This window comes from Dendropsophus ebraccatus, chromosome 1, assembly GCF_027789765.1.
Source record: "Dendropsophus ebraccatus isolate aDenEbr1 chromosome 1, aDenEbr1.pat, whole genome shotgun sequence".
Lineage (NCBI taxonomy): Eukaryota > Metazoa > Chordata > Amphibia > Anura > Hylidae > Dendropsophus > Dendropsophus ebraccatus.
Genome location: NC_091454.1, coordinates 182,528,787 through 182,547,952, shown reverse-complemented (window position 1 = coordinate 182,547,952; position 19,166 = coordinate 182,528,787). Strand labels below are relative to the sequence as shown.

Sequence of the window (19,166 nt, the reverse complement as noted above, 5' to 3'; positions counted from 1 at the left end):
TTTACCAGTTTTTTAAAGGGAAACTATCATCATTTAACCTGCTGATATATCGGTATAGTGCACAGGGAGCACAGGATGAAGGTAAGTTCTTTAACTTCATCCTCGAGGCCAATTCTGTTAAAATAGTAGTTTATCCACTATACTTATGAGGCATTTTGGTGCACTGGGGGTGAGACTACCGTAGCCAGTGTACTGATCCGCCACCACCCTGCTCCTTCTAATGAATACCAGCAAAACAGGTAGGGGGACAGGTTAGTCAGGGGCGGATCAGTACTTTGGGGGGGTGATAGTCCTGCCCTCAGTGCACCAAACGCCTCATTAATACAGGATAAACTTCTATTATCAAGGAAATGGAGCTGAGGATGAAGGTAAGAAACTTATCTTCATCCTCAGCGCCCTGTGCGCTATAGGGAGATAGCAGCAGGTTAGATGCTTCTAACCTGCAGATAGTTTCCCTTTAAAGCTGAAATAGCTTTGAAGGTGCAGTTTAGAAACACCTTTAAGACTACATTATGGAAGGAAATTACTAGCAGTACTTAAATGTATTCTTGTTAGGATTAGCGCTCATTTACTCACTGCCCTGCAGACACTATTAGCAGCATTACTGTAGTGTGAATGGACCACTTACAGAGGGCCAAGCTGGCTTGCCATATTCTGCTGACAGTGACTATAGGTAAAGAGGTGGGGAGTTTTAATTCCCTGCTGTATGCTTGCATTATGAGTTCTTTTATTTTTATCTTGTTCCTAAAGAGGACCTGTCAGCAAGGATTTGCCTACTAAAGTAAGCCCACAAGCAGATAGGCTTTGTAACCAGGATTCACAGCATGCCCCTTTGTGGTTTTCCCACTCTAGTGCTGAGATATAGCCCTTTTTATTTATATGCAGATGAGCTGGAAGTGCCCAGGAAGGTGTTCCCTAAGCCGCAAGTGCCCAACTTGGTATGGCACCCATCCAACCCCAAACATTCCTTTTTTCAACCCTAACTGCTCATCCTTTGTCTTGTCTTAAAAAATGTCCTGTCCAGGAAGCTCTTGTGCATTGAAGCTGTAGCTCCTAGCAGCCACAGCTATTGCCTAGCTCTTGCACACTCCTGTAGTCTCTCTGCAGTCTATTTGCTTCTGTCTCTGTAGAGTTACTCCTCTCTTCTCTTCTTCTTCCCCCTCCCTTCCCTATAGATTTGCATAAGCAACATATAATCTTATCCCTCAGTGAGCTGCAAACTCACCTTGTTCTCAGAACCATATTTTAGCTATTTGGAAAGGATTCTTACATTCCTTATTAACTGTTTACCACTGGTGGACTTTTACCTGTACCTGTACTATCCTTTCAGCTGGTGGACCTGTACCTATACTGTCCTTTCAGCTGGTGGACCTGTACTGTCCTTTCAGCTGGTGGACCTCTACCTGTACTGTCCTTTCAGCTGGTGGACCTCTACCTGTACTGTCCTTTCAGCTGGTGGACCTCTACCTGTACTGTCCTTTCAGCTGGTGGACCTCTACCTGTACTGTCCTTTCAGCTGGTGGACCTGTACCTATACTGTCCTTTCATCTGGTGGACCTGTACCTGTACTGTCCTTTCAGCTGGTGGACCTGTACCTATACTGTCCTTTCAGCTGGTGGACCTGTACTGTCCTTTCAGCTGGTGGACCTCTACCTGTACTGTCCTTTCAGCTGGTGGACCTCTACCTGTACTGTCCTTTCAGCTGGTGGACCTCTACCTGTACTGTCCTTTCATCTGGTGGACCTCTACCTGTACTGTCCTTTCAGCTGGTGGACCTCTACCTGTACTGTCCTTTCAGCTGGTGGACCTCTACCTGTACTGTCCTTTCATCTGGTGGACCTCTACCTGTACTGTCCTTTCAGCTGGTGGACCTGTACCTATACTGTCCTTTCAGCTGGTGGACCTGTACTGTCCTTTCAGCTGGTGGACCTCTACCTGTACTGTCCTTTCAGCTGGTGGACCTCTACCTGTACTGTCCTTTCAGCTGGTGGACCTCTACCTGTACTGTCCTTTCAGCTGGTGGACCTGTACTGAGTTGAATATCATCGGGTCCAATGAATCTTCATTTTGTGATCCTTCACTTAGATATGGAGTTTTTTAAAACCTTTTTTATTTCTTCAGCTATTGAAAATCTCAGCTTAAAAGCAGCATCTTGGCTGTCAGGATTAAATGCACAATTAGTATTGTAGCTGTTATGTCGCCTTGTATCATCTTTCACAAAGATTGCGTTACACGAGGAAAACACCTTCCATCCATCAGGGATTCTAATCACTATATCAGTTTTCATCTTAATGTGCAAAGCAAACAGTATTTAGAGGGAAAATATATCTACTGTGTACTTGTATACATGATCAGAATGATCTATCTATCTATCTATCTATCTATCTATCTATCTATCTATCTATCTATCTCCTATCTATCTATCTATCTATCTATTATCTATCTCCTATCTATCTCCTATCTATCTATCTATCTATCTATCTATCTATCTATCTATCTATCTATCTATCTCCTATCTATCTATCTATCTATTATCTATCTATCTCCTATCTATCTCCTATCTATCTATCTATCTATCTATCTATCTATCTATCTATCTATCTATCTCCTATCTATCTCCTATCTATCTATCTATCCATCTATCTATCTATCTATCTATCTATATATCTATTGATCTTCTATCTATCTATCTATCTATCTATCTATCTATCTATTGATCTTCTATCTATCTATCTATCTATCTATCTATCTATCTATCTATCTATTGATCTTCTATCTATCTATCTATCTATCTATCTATCTATCTATCTATCTATCATGGGAGAATATATAACAACATACATGCATACATGAGAATGTTCATGTCCACAAAGTGCTGCCTGATTATTGTACAGTAATAATAAATGACATGTAATTGCCTTGCACATGCAGAATGGTAAATCCCTATGCATATATGGGAATTTATAATTCTGCATGTGCAAGGCAACTACATGCCACTTATATTATTATTAATTACATATCAAATATATATATATATATATATATATATATATATATATATATATAGATTCCTATGCCCTTGTAGCACTTGGTAGAGCCTATTTTTCCTTACAAATTGCCTTCAACAAAGTTCTGTAAGTATTTCGAGATTCCTGCCCATGTTGACATTGCAGCATTGTGCAGTTACTGTGGATGTGTCGTCTGCACATTCCTGCTGTGTATCTTCCGATCCATCACATACCCAATGGGCTTTATGGGATTGAGATTTGGTGGCTGTGCCAGCCATTGGATTACAGAGAATTGATTTCCATGTTTTTGGAGCCATCCTGAGATATTTCTCCTGCGCATTACTAGGCATTGGTAAATAGGTAAGCTGCGGCAATATTAGGATGCACAAGGTCACAAGCAGTTCTGTGTTAGCTCTCAGGTTACATCATGTTCAGCTGTATTAAAGGGGTATTTTTTATTTCAAATATACTAAAAATAGATTTGTGTCAAAGTGAATGTAAAAATGTAAAAATATAAAATAAAATAATGAAGTTAATAATAATAAAGTTATAATGCTATTTTTTTTTTTACTGTGAGTCGTGTAAATTTAAAAATGAAGTACGGTGAAAATTTTTATTAAAGTATTGTATTGCACCCCCAAAAGTTATACAAATCACCAATATACACTTATTATGGGAAATGCTTATAAAGTGTTTTTTTCCCTGCACTTACTACTGCATCAAGGCTTCCTTTCCTGGATAACATGGTGATGTCACGACCCGACTCCCAGAGCTGTGCGGGCTGTGGCTGCTGGAGAGGATGATGGCAGAGGGATGCTCAGTGTCCCTCCAGTGCCCTGTGTCCCTCAGTGTCCCCCTGCCATCATCCTCTCCAGCAGCCACAGCCTGCACAGCTCTGGGAGTCGGGTCGTGACATCACCATGTTATCCAGGAAGTGACATCACCATGTTATCCAGGAAGTAAAGCCTTGATGCAGTAGTAAATGCAGGGAAAAAAAGCACTTTATAAGCATTTCCTGTAATAAGTGTATATTGGGGATTTGTATTACTTGTGGGGGGCAATACATTACTTTAATAAAAAATTTTGCCGGACTTCCCCTTTAAGGGTATAAACCCACACACCGTATATGCAGTGTTTTTACTGCTGCGATACGCAGCAAACTCACAGCAGATTAGATCTAAATAACTGAACACAGCATCAAATCTGTACCAACAAATCTGCTGCGTATTTGTTGCGTATCTGCTGCGTATACGGTGTGTGGGTTTATGCCCTAAAGCAGGGGTGGGGAACCTCCGGCCCGCGGGCCGCATCCGGCCCCTGAGACCTCCCGATGCGGCCCGCGGCCCGCAGCTCCCCTGTGATGCTCGCCGCTCTGCTGGGGAAGAAGCCGGCATACACCGCATCCTCCGGTGTCTGTGACAGCTGGCGGACACCGGAGGATGCTGTCTGTGCCGGCTTCTTCCCCAGCAGAGCGGCGCGTGTCTTTAGTCTCTTGCGGGCCGCGCGCGATGACGTCATTTCATCGCGCGCCGCCTGCAGGAGAAGACCGGCACAGAGGACATGGGAGAGAAGAGGACCTGGACTGCGTGGGAGCGGAGGTAAGGTGAGTGGGATGTTTATTTTTTTATTTGGGGGTTAACTAGGATCCCAGGGACATGACTGATGGGGGGGGGGGGACAACTAGGCTACCAGGGACATGACTGATGGGGGGGACAACTAGGCTACCATAGACATGACTGATGGGGGGGACAACTAGGCTACCAGGGACATGACTGATGGGGGGATAACTAGGCCACCAGGGACATGACTGATGGGGGAGACAACTAGGCTACCAGAGACATGACTGATGTAGGGGGGGGGGGGACAACTAGGCTACCAGGGACATGACTGATGGGGGGGGACAACTAGGCAACCAGGGACATGACTGATGGGGGGGGGACAACTAGGCTACCAGGGACATGACTGATGGGGGGGGACAACTAGGCTACCAGGGACATGACTGATGGGGGGGGACAACTAGGCTACCAGAGACATGACTGATGGGGGGGGGGGACAACTAGGCTACCAGGGACATGACTGAGGGGGGGGACAACTAGGCTACCAGGGACATGACTGATGGGGGGATAACTAGGCCACCAGGGACATGACTGATGGGGGAGACAACTAGGCTACCAGGGACATGACTGATGGGGGGGGAATAACTAGGCTACCAGGGACATGACTGATGGGGGGGGGGGGGACAACTAGGCTACCAGGGACATGACTGATGGGGGGGACAACTAGGCTACCAGAGACATGACTGATGGGGGGGGGAATAACTAGGCTACCAGGGACATGCCTGATGGGGGGGGAATAACTAGGCTACCAGGGACATGACTGATGGGGGGGACAACTAGGCTACCAGAGACATGACTGATGGGGGGGGGGGGAATAACTAGGCTACCAGGGACATGACTGATGGGGGGGGACAACTAGGCTACCAGGGACATGACTGATGGGGGGGGACAACTAGGCTACCAGAGACATGACTGATGGGGGGGGGGGGACAACTAGGCTACCAGGGACATGACTGATGGGGGGGACAACTAGGCTACCAGGGACATGACTGATGGGGGGATAACTAGGCCACCAGGGACATGACTGATGGGGGGATAACTAGGCCACCAGGGACATGACTGATGGGGGAGACAACTAGGCTACCAGGGACATGACTGATGGGGGGGGAATAACTAGGCTACCAGGGACATGACTGATGGGGGGGGGACAACTAGGCTACCAGGGACATGACTGATGGGGGGGACAACTAGGCTACCAGAGACATGACTGATGGGGGGGGGGGGAATAACTAGGCTACCAGGGACATGCCTGATGGGGGGGGAATAACTAGGCTACCAGAGACATGACTGATGGGGGGGGGGGGAATAACTAGGCTACCAGGGACATGACTGATGGGGGGGACAACTAGGCTACCAGAGACATGACTGATGGGGGGGGGAAAACTAGGCTACCAGGGACATGCCTGATGGGGGTTAACTAGGCTACCAGGGACATGACTTGGGGGTTAACTAGACTACAAGGGGCATCACTGGGGGTTAACTACAATAGCAGGGGCACTAGGGGAACAATACTATGCCTTGTCCTGGGTGCTGCAAACCCCCGCTACTAACTGCCGCGCACGGTATGCGGCCCTCGAATGATTTTATTAATGCCCGACCGGCCCTCGACATGGAAAAGGTTCCCCACCCCTGCCCTAAAGCAAAGATCAGGTACATCACTGTTTTGTTTTTTTTACTCAAATTGATCATTGCTGATACGGGATGCTGGTGGTGTGGTCCTTATTTGAAAAGCTGCTCGGTTCCCGCACTTGGCGCCGGTCTTTTCCTGAGCACCAGCACCAGTAGAAAGTACAGCTTGTTTTGCTTAAAAAATTTTGGAAGCGACAAAGAAGAAAGTAGCACGGTGGTTAAAGGGAAACTATCAGGAGATTACAATGATATCTCCCTATAACCTGCTTATATCTCCCTATAGTGGCTGGTGGTGTATTGGTGTACTGGGCCGATAGCTCCGTTCCCAGTTCCCAGCATAAGGAATAAACTGCTAATATCACAAAAATTATGCTGAGGATGAAGGTAAGTGGGACTGAGCTACTACTAGATAGAATACTTGAATACTCCTGCAACTATTACCTCCGTTCTATAAAAAACAAACAGACAAACAAAGAATGTATAATTTATATATATAAAGACAAAAATCAGGACACTATAGTTGAAGTCTATGGGTATGTGCTCCCGATGTATACATTCAGCGTACATCGTATTTAGCGTATTGGTTTGATATATTGTTTTTGAGGATCTGATGGAAATTTCCATAGAAGCATCATTGTTGGCTGTCAGAGCCAAGCAGTGAGCAGCACTACTGTGCTGTAAATGTGGCTACAGCAATAGAGAAGACCTTTATCCAATGATAAACTCTGTTTTGTAAATAAATTATTTGTAAGAATGGTGGCCTGGTGTAAACCTGCCATTACTGCCAGCTTCTTGCCAGCCTGCACACAGACCTTTGCCTTCTCCGACCCCCATTCTCTAAACTCCAGAGATTTTAATGCGTGAAAATCACATGTACTCAGCAGATTTCCAGCTCTCAGTCCACCCCTCTGTCACATTTCCATGGTCACTCATGTTACATTTCTTTCTCATACTAGTGTTTGTCCTCAGTAGATGAAGCTCTCAGTCATATATGTATTTTTTCTAATCTGCTGCATGGTAATCTGGTGCATGGTAGAGTAGATATTTGCATTGAAGATAACCAGTGCCTTGTGTCCTAAAGCTGGCCATACATCTTCAATAAGTGTCGGCCGAATCGTCGTTCAGCCATCAGTTATCTCTCCCACCTCCACACACACAGAATGGCATGGCAGGATTGTCAATGGGGAGGGGGTCTCTCCCAGAACAACAGAGTGTAGCGGTGATTTACCATCACGTCCAACCCCTATCTCCAGCTACATCATCTTTTATTTGGGAGAGCCACCTACACCTTACAGTTGTCCTGTTCTGACTCTTAAGCCGTCATTTGTAGTTTTGATTAGTAATATATATATATATATATATATATATATATATATATAATGTGTGTGTTTCACTTTTTTATAATTTTTTTTTTGGGGGGGGATCAGATGTGACCAAAAATCAGCAAATTTGGACTTTTTTTTTTAGCTTCCGCCTTTTACTGTGCGAGATCAGGAATGTGATACTTTAATAGTTAGGCACTTACACATTTGATGATATCAAATATGTTTCGGGGTTTTACTTTTTTTGGGAAAAATGTTATTAGGACTTTTACTATGGGAGATGTTTTTTAATTATTTATTTATTTTGCACACTTTTTAAGAACCCTTTAGGGTAAGGTCAGTGAAATTGGTGTTCACTGCTAATGAAGTCTACCTGAGCCAGATTGTATTAGCAGGGAGACACTGGCAGCGATGGAGGGTAAGTATAGACCTCCGGCTTGTTAAGTGACCCATCAGCACCCCTTAATCGGTTAAATACCGCTCTTAGCCTTGACAGTGGCATCTACACAGTTAAATAGCCGGCATGGGGGATCACTTTATGCAGCCTATAAGGGATGAAGAGTGCAGTAAGCAGCAGGGGAAAGTGGTGTTGGGGGGCAAACAGATGACATTAAGGATCAGGGGTGGCACACAGAGAACATGGCAGACACTGAGCTTGCTTCATGCCATGTTTTTTGCAGAATACTGTATGTTAAGCCACGCTATTGCGCAGCTTAATATAAAGTATCAAAAAACAGGGACTCCTGGTATTGATAGTAGTAATGATGTTTCGGTGCATTGTGTATCACAAGTAGAAATCTAGAGACCACCCTGATGACTTGTGGTTTGGTTAGCATTAAAGGTTCCCTATAACAGGGACCCTGTATGCTATGTGCCATAATGCTGGTGTCTTATGAATGGTCCCTGGACCTCCTTAGACACTAAGGCCTGGATGTCTAGTAAGACTGCAACTAAATATATATATATATATATATACACACTTTTTATATGTACATATAGCGTACCCTCTGCTGAAGCCATATAATACGATTTAACACGGTACTTTTCTTACATATGTACAGTAACTTTATGGAGAGACAATACCCAACTCTAACACAGCAAGCCACAACTATAATACAGATGTCCACTTCATGTAGGAAAGTTATTATAATGCATCTTAATGTCAATAAACGGTAATACCTAATTATGACTAAGGATCAGAAACCAGATAGGTACAGAATTGTACTGAGCGGATGGGAAACCGAGATGAGCGGAGCGCCGGACATCATTGTTTCCTAGCAACTGCATGAGATGGTTTAAAAATAGGAAAACTGTATATGGATAAGGTAAAGTGTCTGGAACAAGCATTAATATTTCATTGTGCTCTTATTATAATTACTATTATTTGGATTATTCTCATCCAGAAAGATGGTTACAGTTTTACAGACAACCCCAAGAATTTTACTATTCATCTGCGGGAAAATCAGATGCATGTTATTTATCGACCTACTTACTGACAGAGACGTAGTTGCAGGTATTCACTTTAATAATATTATTTTGCACTGTGGTTGATGGAATATTGATTAATAAAGGAGACGTGGACCAGGCAGACGGCAAGAGATTTTTTTTTTTAATTTGAGAAAGGGCATATAGCAGCGACCTATTCCCCAGCACTGATGACAGGTTGTCATCATTCACATCAGTCCATGTCACCAATGTCACCATAGTCTTCTGGTATTCTTATCTCACACTTATACATACATACATATTAGGAAGGCTTTGGATTGTATTTTGGAAGAAAATCCTGGTTTATGCTGAAGATATTCCTGCTTGGGTTGCCTCTAAATAACAGGACCGATCCTAGCAGAATGGCACCAAGTGGGGGATGGGTGGCAGAGGACTACATCTGCATGGGCGGCACAGTGTTAATATTGGCCACCACATGCGGATGTATTCACCTGCTCCATCCCAACAGTAGGAAATGCCTGCTGGGAAATAAAGTGGGTCACCAGCTACTCAACATAATTCATTTCATTGTTACTTTCTATGTAAATTCATATCTGAATTCTTTAGTTAAAGGAGTGGTCTACAAGCAAAGATACTGATTGGAATTGTTGTAATATACTGTAAGGCCGGGTTCACTCGTAATGTATCCGTAGCGGCTTTTACGCTGTGAGTTTGCAGAGAAATCCACTGCGTGTACCTGCCCATTCACTCTAAATGGGATGACATACTCGCAGCAGGATTAGTATGTCAAAGTGAGCGCCCTTAAAGTAAATGTACCATCAGGCTCGGGCTGAAGCACTGAAGGCGGCTGACCCACCCTCCATTGATTCTAATGGAGCTGCGTCAGAGAGGGGCAGGGGGGTTCCTCCCTCTGGGGGTGGGTTTGCCCGCCTTCAGTGCTTCAGCCCGAGCCTGATGGTACATTCACTTTAACCAGTGGCTTGCTTCCGGCTTGCTTTGGGGACTGCTGCACACTGATTGACTAAGCGCCGGGAGTCCCTGAAGCAAGCCGGAGCTGGGTCCCAGTAAAGTATGAAACCGGGCCGCGGGGGTTAAGGGCGGTCACTTTGACATACTCGCAGCGGGATGACAATCCCATGTCATCCCATTTAGATTGAATGTGCAGATAACCGCAGCGGATTTTACGGAAAACTTGCAGCGTAAAATCTGCTGCGGATACGTTATGTGTGAACCCGGCCTAAAGGCCTTTGTGTCAAACTGATGACTATGGTAACCTGTTGGTTGATAAATTTACTCAAAGTAAACTTAGGGGCTGGGGACATCAACATGTCTGATACTGATTGTGCACTCATAGGTAAGGGTAGAAATTTTTATAGAGGTACTAAAGGAAATTTGTCATCAGAAAATGTCTTTTAAAGGGAACCAACCAATCAGAGGAGATGATTGACAGGCAGAGAGGTCTGTTACTGGCCTCTCTGCCTGTCAATCATCCCGCCGAGCGCGCTGACAGGTAGAGCGCAGTGACTAGATACGAGCGGGGAGCCGCCCACCATGACTACTTCCCCGCTCGTATCTAGTCACAAGCCGGGGAATAAAAGTCATTTTCTCCGTTATAAAGCACCTGCTGCGGCCGGTACGTGCCGCGGCCGCTCCAGGTGCTTTATACAAGGCGCTTACGCAGTCTACCGTGCGAGATCAGAAATGGGATTAATTAATAGTTCGGGCGATTACGCACGCGGCGGTACCAAACATGTTTGTTTATTTGTTTATTTATTTATATTTATAAAATGGGAAAAGGGGGGTGATTTGGACTTTTAATAGGGGAGGGGATTTTTTATTAATAAAAAAACATTTTTACTTTTATTTTTACTTTAACTAGAAGTCCCCCTGGGGGACTTGTATATAGACAGCACTGATCTCTCATAGAGATCAATGCTGTGTATATACACAGCAAAGATTGATTAGATCGGCACGGGCAGAAGAATGGATCTCCGCCCCGCGATCGCATCGCGGGGGGGAGATCCGTCCCACTAGACACCAGGGATGTGTTTATCTAAGCATCTAAGTGCAGCTGTCAGGTTTGACAGCTGCACTTAGAGGCTTAATTAGCCGTCGCGGCAACGGGACCCGCGCCGGCTAATAGAGGCACTGCCCGGCTGCACATGTCAGCCGGGAACAGCGCCGTTCAGAGCCGGAACCCCGCTCTAAACACCCCCCACGGCACCATGACATATCAGATACGTCATGGATCGCTAAGGGGTTAAATAATGTTTTTTTTATGTTAAACATTTTTAAAGAATTTTTGGTGACATTTTTTTTTATAATTTTCCATTTTCTTATCTGTATTATACTTGCAGTTTTCATTCTCGCCACTGGGAGTAAAACTAAGCTGAGACTTCCTGTTGTGTCTGTAGTGATATAAGGAGGCTGCTGTAAATTGATCTGTCATGAGTGATGTGACGCTAGTAGATAGAGAAGACAATAGCAGCTTCCTGTGGAATTAACTCTTCGAAGGTCACAGAGTACACTCAGTTATGTTTTACATTCATCTCAAGGGGACAGACTCTGTCATCTATGTCCATGAGTTTTGCTACAAAGCATGTCACTAAATGCTGTTAAGAACAGCCCAGACAATATAGCAACCCCCATAACAATGTAAAAAAAGTGAAATAAAAAACCCCATTACAGTCAGAAAATAGAAACAGATTGGAATAAAAGAATATGTTTTAATATCTGATTCTAAACAGTAAAAGAAAAATTAAGTAACGCATCCCGTTTTAAGGGGCATCTCTAACACAGCTGATTAAAGGGTTAGTTCAGCAATTTTATTTTTAAATGAAGAGAGGATGCTCTTAAAAGTAAAAAGAAAACATACTTACCTGCCCTAATCCCCCACAGCTGATTTTCTTTCTTGGTTCCCCCTGCTTGCTCTGACATGACAAACCCACAGGAAGTGCCTGCTCAGCTGTTCACTGTCTGAGACAAGTCATCACTACAACCAGTGACTGTGTCACCTTTGTATTTAGTGACAAGCTGAGCAGACATTTCTTCCAGAGACAACACATCAGGGTTAGCAGGGGGAAGTGGAGAACAGCTGGGACTGGAGCCATTGGAACAGTAGCTGCATTGGATTGGGGCCAGGTGAGTATTCTTTCTTTTATATTTTAAGAGCATTCTCACTTCATTGTAAAAAATGTTTGATTGTTTGAATACCCCTTTAAGTCACCAAGAAGAGAAAGTAAAAGAATTAGCATTTGCAATTGGCAAATGATTATCTGAGGTTAAAGTGGAAGAAAGTTTAGGTTCCAATGATCACCAGTGTTGATGCTTTGACATAAAACAAACAATAAGTGAGCTTATAGTATTACCAATTTTAAGGATATAAGAAAATCTCAAAAATGTACTAAAAGGTTATTCAAAATGATCATCTACAACAAGACAATTAGACTATATGTAAAACAGATTAGCAGAAGTAAATTAGAGAAGAAGAAAACAATATGGTTTACTAGAGAAGTATTATAGGAAAAGAAAAGATGTGTGCCTATAAGGAATCAAGAGACTGGAAGTATAGCTGACAGAGAGGTATACAAAGCTAGACAGAAGGAAGCAAAACATATTATTAATGTTTCTAAAGCATCAGAGGAGGAACAAAGGGCCACGTCTGCTATGGAGGGGGATAAAACCTTTTCAGGTATGTTTGTGACAGCAAGAAGAAAAACTACAAATTACAAATGGGCAAAATAACCATATTAATGGGAGTAAGGCAGCTGGCGGCCATTTTAATAGCTACTGTACTTTTGTTCAGGTTTTTTTTTTCAGAAGATGGCTTTCAAAGTCGTTTAGGTATGGCGTTACATCTAGATACTGAAAAGGGAAGATCTTTATCCTCCAGCCCCCCCATGCCATATGGAGATGTAACCTTGTGAGCCAGTCAGTCTAGGATAACAAATACGAGATATTTGGATGCCATGTCAGACTCACCGTTTCTTTATTAGTAGTAGTAGGTGTAGAGAGCTTTGATATTATCCTAAGGAACATCTAATGAAGCTAACAGGAATCGGAGGTAGACAAATCCAAATAGATCAGGTTAATTGGATTAATATGAGTCTCAAAACTACGCGTTTCGGCGTGTTAGACCCCCTTCTCATGTTTGCAAGACATACAAACAATAGCACACAGCAACAGTTTAAATTACCGGATCAATGATGATGTGACTCCCAATTGAATTCCCGCTGTGGATCCGGTCATTTTCTGTGTTTCCTCCAACACCCTAAACATACAGATATGCAAATTCAGATCGTGGGCCCCTAATGGGGACAGGGAACAAAGTTGACGAACTATGTAAAGTGCTGTGCAATCAGTTAAGGCTCTATTACACGAATCGATTATCGGCCGTTACGGGAAACAAGGACAGGTCGGCACTCGCTTGTTCCCTCTCGTCGCCCCATTTAATAGGGGCTTTAGGGCTATACAAATAAAAGCATTATTATTTTACCTTGCCTTTTACTTGCTTTACTTTACCTTACTTTAGTCAGTAAAAAGCTGCTGACAGCAGGTCCATGTTAAAGGACTCAGAAGGACTATAAGCGATTTCATTCTGCTCAGCATCCTGTTCGTACAGAAGATACAAGTCTTATTTTAATCAATAGACCTGTGTCCTCAGTTTTGAGTTCCTCTGTATTTTACAAGTAGCAGAGCTACGGACAATTGGAGAGTGGTGAAGTTATCAGCTTTTTCAAGTACAAGCCCTCAAGGTACAGGCTCCTGGGCCTTCCGCCCATTTGCCTCTTTGCTTCAAAGGAATACTTCTTTCATCTCCTATTGAGCAGAAGTGAACTTGGCTCAGAGAGGGATAATTTGTCACAATAGACCTCCATTCATTGACTCCAGACAAATGCAGTACGACTAGTACATGTAGATAGGAAATAGTTATGGTGTGACAGGGTTGCCCTACCATATAGAGGAAATTAGTTCGTTTAGAGTCCTTTGTCACATAGCCAATTTTCGGGGTGCAATGTGATTGGCAAAACACAACAATCACTGAGCTCAGGGAGAGCAGCAAAAAATCCAGAGTACTCCAGAGTACATACAGTGCCGCCTCAAAACATGGGAATAGCCAGATATCCCTCCAGGGAAGGAAACCTGTGCCTCCCTGTGGGGAGATCACTATACCACCCTCATACTTAGTCCTCTAAGTCCCACTCGGTTGCGGGTACGAGGACACAAAAAGGGAAATACCAGGGTGGCCCATTTTGCGAGTATTGCAAACATTGACAAGGGTACCAAGGCTAGGCATCTATCCACAGACAGCTGTTTTGGGGTATTTGCCCCTCATCAGTGTGGAGCAGGATTCTGGCTAATGGGGGCAATGAAAAGTAGACCAACAAAACACAGCAATCACTGAGCTCAGGGAGATCAATGAAAAAAATCCAATGGAGTACTCATTGATACATTGCCCCCATGGACCCCTTTGCTATTGCTGTATAATAGAGGGGAGGAGACTACCACTTACTGTATATGTTCTGCATTATTCACTGGAAGTCAGTGCAGTAACAGACTATATTTAATATGTAGTTTTCCTTTATATATCACAAACTATTACTATAGGAAAGAATGCAAAAGAGCTTTCTCCTCACTGTCACCTATAGGAAGAAGCATTCCTTCAAATGAAAGTTCCATAAAGCGTTGCAAAATACTGAGAAAAAATACTGTGTGTGAACCTGGCCATATACTGTATATACTCTTCTGCTCTAGTACTACCTGTTGGCTGTATATTGTTGCGCTCTGTAGTGCTTTTTACTGATGCAAATAATTACGACAAGTAAAATGTTTAAGACCATGTTCACACAACATATATTTTCGTAAAAGTATGGCCGTTGTTGCAATCGGCAACAACGGCCGTACTTTTTACGGAAATATATTTTGCTTTGACTTCTATGGAATCCCATCCGGCGCGTATACACATAGTATATTCTCCGGCGGGGATCTCTCGCACCGCCGTAGAAAACTGACATGTCAGTTTTCTGCGGCTGCTATTCAGTGAAAAGCCGCTCGCTCCATTGTGTGCAGTGGTGAGTTCTAATGCGGGCATGCACGGATACACCCGCATCAGAACTCTGCAGCCCTAATCGAGATTATCTTTTCGGAGACCAGCCGTTCCGTGACCCGGCCGGTCTCTTACGTTGTGTGAACTTATTCAATAAAGCATTCTCATGGTGCATCATAGTGTGTCTGAATGATAATGGTAATCACTGTCTTTCGGCTCTTTGTTGTAGGAGAAAGCACCTGGCTAGACCTTGGCTGCCGTCCTGGCCCCACAGATATAACTCTCCTACCAGGTCAAGAAGCCATCTTGCATTGTGACCTAGACGACACAGAGGTGTCCAGTAATGTCACCTGGTGGAAGGATGGAGAGCAGCTAACCACAGAAGACTTCACTGTGCTTCTTGATGGATCGCTTGTAATATCGCAGGGAGAAGGAGCAAGCATAGAAGGAAGCTACTTCTGCACCATCAGAAACTCCTTTGGAGTCCTGCAGGGCAGAACCGGCACAGTCAGATTGGCAAGTGAGTAACACTTATTTTGTGACTTGGGACCCGATGAAGCATTCGCATGTGCCAGTATCAGGTCAGAGAATAGGTCCTTCAGTTGTTCTGTTGATGTTTCACCCACAGCCATATTTCCATTTCTAGATGGTGTGTCTAGTCTTGTTATATGTGCCACCATGTCACCAAAGATTCCCACAAACATATATGATTGATTCCTATTGGTCCCATTTCTAAGCAATCTGGCAAAACAATTTAAATTTTTTTTTTCAGCAATTTTTTTTATTTTTATTTAAATTCATGATTGGCACGTTATAATGTTAGCGTGCTGATAATTTGCTTACATGCCAAATAACATGTATTTGATTGTATTGTTCTGTGTCTGTTAAGGGTTGTCTCCTTTTCACCTGCACCCTGAACCTCAGGTCGTATTGGAGAACGGTCTGGCAATATTTGAGTGTGGCATCAATGGATCTCCAACACCGCAGATCACGTGGCAAAAAGACCAGGTTCCTCTACCGTCTAGTAACAGGTAAGTGATCAGTACTAACAGGACTACAGTAGTGTGTTCCTCCAAAAATATCAGGCACATGCAATAAAAGTCATTCAAATAGATTCTAATTGCACAAAAACCTATTACTTCTGTATTCATATAATTTTTTTTTATTGGAAGCACAGGTTTACTTTTGACAGTATATATCCAGTACAGCGTTTCTCTAGGCCTTTTTGCTCTTTTTTTTGCCTTGCTTTCGACTTTCAAAAAAGTGTAAGCGTAACCTTAAAGGGGTACTCCAGTGGGGGGGGGGCACTTTTTTACTGGGACTGGGGAGGAGGTGGCCGAGGAAAAAGACATCCACTCACCTACCCGGTTCCAGCGGTGGGCCCCCATCGCGGCGCTCATCGCGTCTGACGCGGGCCCGAGAAGTGACGTCTCAGGTCCGCTCAGCCATTCAGTGAAGGAGGCGGGATCCGTTTCAACCAACCAACATATTTATAAAGCAAACCCTAATTATTTTTACTGGTTTTCTCCTCTAAATATCAGCCACTTCTCGTGTAGCAGTATGGTCGGGTTTTAGCTTTGTCACATGAAAAACCCACCAGATTTACTAGTAGGGCAATAGGACACATTAGTAAATCTGCTAGTTTGGGTAACTAAAACCCTGAGGTTCAGGGTTCTTACAAAACAGACAATCTTAGTAAATCAGCCCCATAGTGCTGATCCAGGAAGGATTGTGCAGTGTGCATTACTCATAGGACTGCTGTGTATTTTAGTGGATTGTACAGTGTATAATACTGGAAGGGTTATGCAGTATGGGGGAGATTTATCAAAGGGTATAAGATATAGACTGGCGTAAACTGCCCGTAGCAACCAATCACAGCTCAGCTTTCAGCTCTGGTAATATGAAAGCTGAGCTGTGATTGGTTGCTTTGGGCAGTTTACACCTGTAGATATGTTACACCCTTTGATAAATCTAGGCCTATGCGGGAGATTTATCAAACATGGTGTAAAGTAAAACTGGCTCAGTTGCCCCTAGCGACCAATCAGATTCCGCCTTTGATTCATCATAGATTCTTTGAAAAATTAAAGGTGGAATCTGATTGGTTGCTAGGGGCAACTGAGCCAGTTTCACTTTACACCATGTTTGATAAATCTCCCCCTATGTTTTTAAATATTAGGCTATGTTCAGACTGTTTTTGAAGTGTATTTTTCAATGGCAAAATGCTTGACACCGTTTCACATACCAGCCATGGGAGGCTTGATAGCAATTCTTCATGAGAAAGCTGCGGACGCAGCTAAACATGTTGAAGGGGCTATAGGCAGATTTTTAATAGCAACAGCACACTGCTTCACCATATTCAGTGACATAGACCTGGATTGGTTCTACTGCATATAGTTTATTTGGTAGCAGTTTGACTGTTGTGTTTTTAATACTTTTTTTCTACCAGTTGGTACACAGTTTTTATTTGTATATAAGGTTAAAAGTTATATTTTAGTTGTGTCCCATTGTGTCCCATTGTTTGTCCCCAGGCATTTAGCCTGAGGGATTGGGAGTATAATGCTCTATAAAAAAACAAAAGCACATAAAAAATATCTTAAAAATTTAAGGCTTTGAAAAATTTTGTGGATTGTGTTGTTACAGTGCAAAATTTTAGTAGAACAGCTATGCAGTGTGTACGCAGCCCTCTGGTCCGTAATACATCAGTGCAGAGGAATTAATAGCGGGATTGTGCAGTGTGCTTTACTGGAGGCATTGTCATGTACATTACTGGAAGATTTGTTTAATGTATTACTGGTTGGATGGCATAGATTACTATTGGAAGACTGGCACTGTATATTACCGGCGGCTGTCATCTTTCCTGGAAGGATGGCAGAATCTTTACTTGGAATGATGACACATTGTATTACTGGCTTGATGACTTGTAGGCTGGCACCATTTCTTATCGGCTGGCTAGCCAAGTAAGTTACTGGAAGCATGGCTTGTTCCTAAATGTTCTGCTGTTGCAGTTTTTATCTTTAGATCCTATAAATGAAGTTAAATTCGGCCACAGATGACATCAGTGTTATGGCGTGGGCTTCACTAATGGAGGGAATGGCTGAACCTGGAGGCCTCTGCTTTGACTGCTAGACATTCTGTGTTTCAGGATCATCATCCTTCCTTCTGGTGTCCTGCAGATCATTGGGGTGCAGCAGGAAGATGAGGGGTTATACCGCTGTGTGGCTGCCAACACGCTGAGTGTTAGATACAGCAACGAAGCTCAACTGTCTGTGAAAAAAGGTAATTTCATGCTTATTATACTTTTCGTATAGGAAAATGGAATTAGTTTCCATATCTGTGAAAATTGAAAGTTAAATGTTTAAATGGGTTTATGGCTCCTTATACACTGATGACCCATATCTGCAAATTGAAGGGGCCATGGTGCTACAGCCAGCACAACACGCCTTCATTATTTCCACAGCCCTATATATACAAGTGCGACTATGACTTGTACTGCAGCTGTATGGGACTGAGCTGCAATGCCAGGCGCAGCTGCCCCTTTGTTATATTCGTGTCAGATCCACTCTATTATGAAACACTGAAAAACCTTTTATGGTGAGTGTATCGCCTAGATTTTTTCCTACTGATTAGGCCCAGATACTGAAACATGTTCTCTTTTTTTCTAATATGTTTCTGTTTGTGTCTTTTTAATTTAATTTTTAGTATATTATTATGGGGGCAGCCATCTTGCCTGCACTCTTTTTAACAGCATTTAGACATATGCTTTACAGCAAGCCCAATGGACATATACCCAATCACTAGAATGGGATTGTTTACTAGGCATGTTCTGTGACCTGTGCAGAGGTCAATCCACAGTTTACAGTTCACAGTTCAATCCACAGCTATTGTGAATGTGGTGTCTTATCTATATTTAGACGTCATGTTTTACTGTAGCGATCAGTCCATAACTGAAAGTTCAATCTAATATTAAAGAGCAAAAACAGACAGACAGCTCACCGTGGATATGTTCTCAGCCTTGCACGATCCACCATTCCAATAGATGCCAGTAATAGAGTAGCAAAGAGTACCTGTCATTAAAATAACTTTTAACATGTCATCAGAC

At 43.3% G+C, this 19,166-nt stretch overlaps 1 protein-coding gene across 6 annotated transcripts in view; it reads left to right on the top strand.

Annotated features, from left to right (window-relative positions):
- The window catches only part of IGDCC4 (immunoglobulin superfamily DCC subclass member 4), a 69,780-nt gene that overhangs the window by 24,178 nt on the left and 26,436 nt on the right, over positions 1-19,166 (top strand). For 3 of the 6 annotated variants that reach the window (XM_069985646.1, XM_069985664.1, XM_069985639.1), the window contains exons 2-4: positions 15,297-15,587; positions 15,957-16,098; positions 18,210-18,343. In XM_069985646.1, the coding sequence (XP_069841747.1) occupies positions 15,297-15,587; positions 15,957-16,098; positions 18,210-18,343 (567 nt within the window). Of the gene's footprint in view, positions 1-9,006; positions 9,089-15,296; positions 15,588-15,956; positions 16,099-17,588; positions 18,025-18,209; positions 18,344-19,166 lie in introns of those variants that run through there. The other 3 variants (XM_069985655.1, XM_069985684.1, XM_069985673.1) reach the window with 3 other exon arrangements.